The sequence below is a fragment of the Penaeus vannamei genome, chromosome 2 (genome assembly GCF_042767895.1).
Source record: "Penaeus vannamei isolate JL-2024 chromosome 2, ASM4276789v1, whole genome shotgun sequence".
In the NCBI taxonomy this organism is placed as follows: Eukaryota; Metazoa; Arthropoda; class Malacostraca; order Decapoda; family Penaeidae; genus Penaeus; species Penaeus vannamei.
Genome location: NC_091550.1, coordinates 30,492,053 through 30,494,552, shown reverse-complemented (window position 1 = coordinate 30,494,552; position 2,500 = coordinate 30,492,053). Strand labels below are relative to the sequence as shown.

General features: G+C 31.3%; 1 protein-coding gene across 1 annotated transcript in view; it reads left to right on the top strand.

Moving 5' to 3' along the window:
- LOC113817425 (F-box/WD repeat-containing protein 7) overlaps positions 1 to 388 on the top strand; it is a gene marked incomplete at its 3' end in the record, with an annotated part of 6,367 nt that extends 5,979 nt beyond the window's left edge. The window contains 2 exon segments of the mRNA XM_070131920.1: positions 1 to 116; positions 242 to 388. The exon segment at positions 1 to 116 is cut by the window's left edge and continues 23 nt beyond it. Coding sequence (XP_069988021.1) covers positions 1 to 116; positions 242 to 388 — 263 coding nt within the window.
- Positions 389 to 2,500: the final 2,112 nt, after the last annotated feature.

Below are 2,500 nucleotides of genomic sequence, written 5' to 3'. Positions count from 1 at the left end.
GAGATTGCCTGTGGCGAAATTTATCGCTCCATAATGAGTGGCACCTGACTGAAGCTTCTCATAACAAACAACTAAGTCGCTGTAGAAGAAAGGATGGGTCAGTCGACTGGAAGCAGGTATCATCAAATTTATTTAGATTTCTTGTTTGTTAAACCATTGTTGTTGAAATCATTTGATAAAGATTGAAAATCAAAGGGTCGTGAATGTTTGTTTTAACACTATGAATTGCTTAAACTTACAGGTATTCATAGAACGCCATCGACTTCACCGTAACTGGATGAGAGCCCATTGCCATGTGAGGACATTTGAAGGTCACACAGAGGGAGTTTCATGTGTCCAGTTTGACGACCACAGAATAGTTTCTGGATCTCATGACAATACAATTAAGGTATCATGTACTCCCTCAGCTGTAACTACCATATCTTCTATTAGTTTCCTAATTATTGACTGTATGTAGATGGTAATTTAAGAGCAGTAACCTATCGGCAGTGACTTCTGAAAGACTTGAAGTTGATATATTTCTAGGATTTCTAGACTTTTACCAAACTGCTTTTGATAATTGTAGGCATCTGTATGGGATTTTTTTGTTGAAATGCAGAAAAGGTTGAAAAATAGTAATCTTTTATTTTAATGTCATTTAAGATTTAAAGAGACCATCCACTGTTTTATGGTCACCTCTGGCTCCATCTTTTTTTTTATCATTAGAAACTTGACTCTTCAAAAGATACTAAGACAAATTAAATAGTTTTGACAGGGATTTAATTCTAAAGATGATACCCCTATCATCTCCCATGTTAACCAAATGCCACAGGGTGGCATGTACAAACATGCCATGGTTGTTGTGGACAAAATAGCAGTTGGCATCGTATCATGACTATTCCCATCCCATCAGTTAATTGGATGTAACTTGTTTTTCTGCAGCATCATTTATAAAAAAATAAAAGCTTGTAGGTGGTTAATGTTGCCCACAAACTACCAAATGAGTAGGGTGCAAACAGGAAGCTGTTGATGCACACCAACAACCCTACAACCCTAGTCAATGACTAAAATTGCTCTCCGACATCAAAATTAAGGGAGAGAACATAGATTTCACATTTATTTAATCAAGTTTGTGAACTATTATCAATTTGTTCCTTAAGGATTTGTATGTAGTCTAAATTAAGATTTTTTAATCTGGAGATATCAAATGAAGGCCTACTATTTGAAAACCATTTGGCAGACTTTTTATTTCTTTCAGTGTTTAACTCCTTTGGCCTTTGATGAAGTACTATTAATTACCCACACAGGGTTATTGGGTCCCAAATTGACCTCACCCCCAAAAATTCTTAATTTTGAAATTTCTTGTTAGAATTTGGAAAATTTAATGAAACATGGATTTTGTAGCCAGTTCAGTTAATATACACTACTACCCAGGCTTTCATTCCATTCTATTACTGAAATAAGAAATATTAGTTGTATGGGATTGTTTTGAATAATGAATAAAAAAATATAAAAATCTTTTTCAAATATAGCGGAATTTAGAGGAATTTAGAGTATTGATTAAAGAAATTAACTATATGGACACTGAGCATCTGGACACTTCCTAGCTAACCAGCCAAATAGAGAGGACCCATACTTTGAGTACTTTCACATTGCAAAGCTTGAACAAACTTTATGGGGATGCTAAAGTTGAGTGAAAAAGCAGAGTGCATGTGCTATATCTGCAATTTTTTTGGCATTTCTTTAGCTATAGTTAAGTCCTTTTGAAGTTATCCAGAATGGCTGATGTCTCTCTGAGTTGAAGATGACCTGTGTTTTGTAAAAAAAAAAAAAAAAGAAAAAAAAAAAAAGAAAAAAGAAAGAAAGAAAGAAAGAAAAAGAAGTAATGTTTATAATGTATAAATTCAATAATAACATGAGTCAAACTAACTTGTAGAATAGGTATTATAATAATTCTACTTATTGGAGAATGTTAACAAGGTATGGCTTATTTTAAAAGTACCTCCTTATAACAAAAATTTAACTGGTTTTGATGTTCATGCTTAGTCTCATGCAGTTTGTGTATCCAAAGTGTTTGGAATCACTGTTTTTTATTTTTTATTTTATTTTATTATTATTATTATTATTATTATTATTTTATTATTATTATTTTTTTTTCATTATTATTATTTTTTTAATCTATTCCATACAAAAAGGTTATAAGTAACAAGCACTGCTTTTTTCTGCCTTGACTGAAGAAACATCTGAAAGAAAATATAAGATATCATAAAATAAACAATAATTGTGATTAGTTAATAATTGAAGAAGTAGACATTTTATAGTTTCAATATCATATGTGATAATCATTCAAAAGACAAACTTATTTTTTCCTAATTTCTTAAAGAATCAAAGTAATTTGGCTCCATTTGTACATTTTTCTTCTTAGAAATGTATAGAGGTAGCTGAAAAGATTTTGTCAGCATATAAGACATTAGATAAAATGATTGACTTTGCCACAAATATTATTAGGTTGGCATGCATA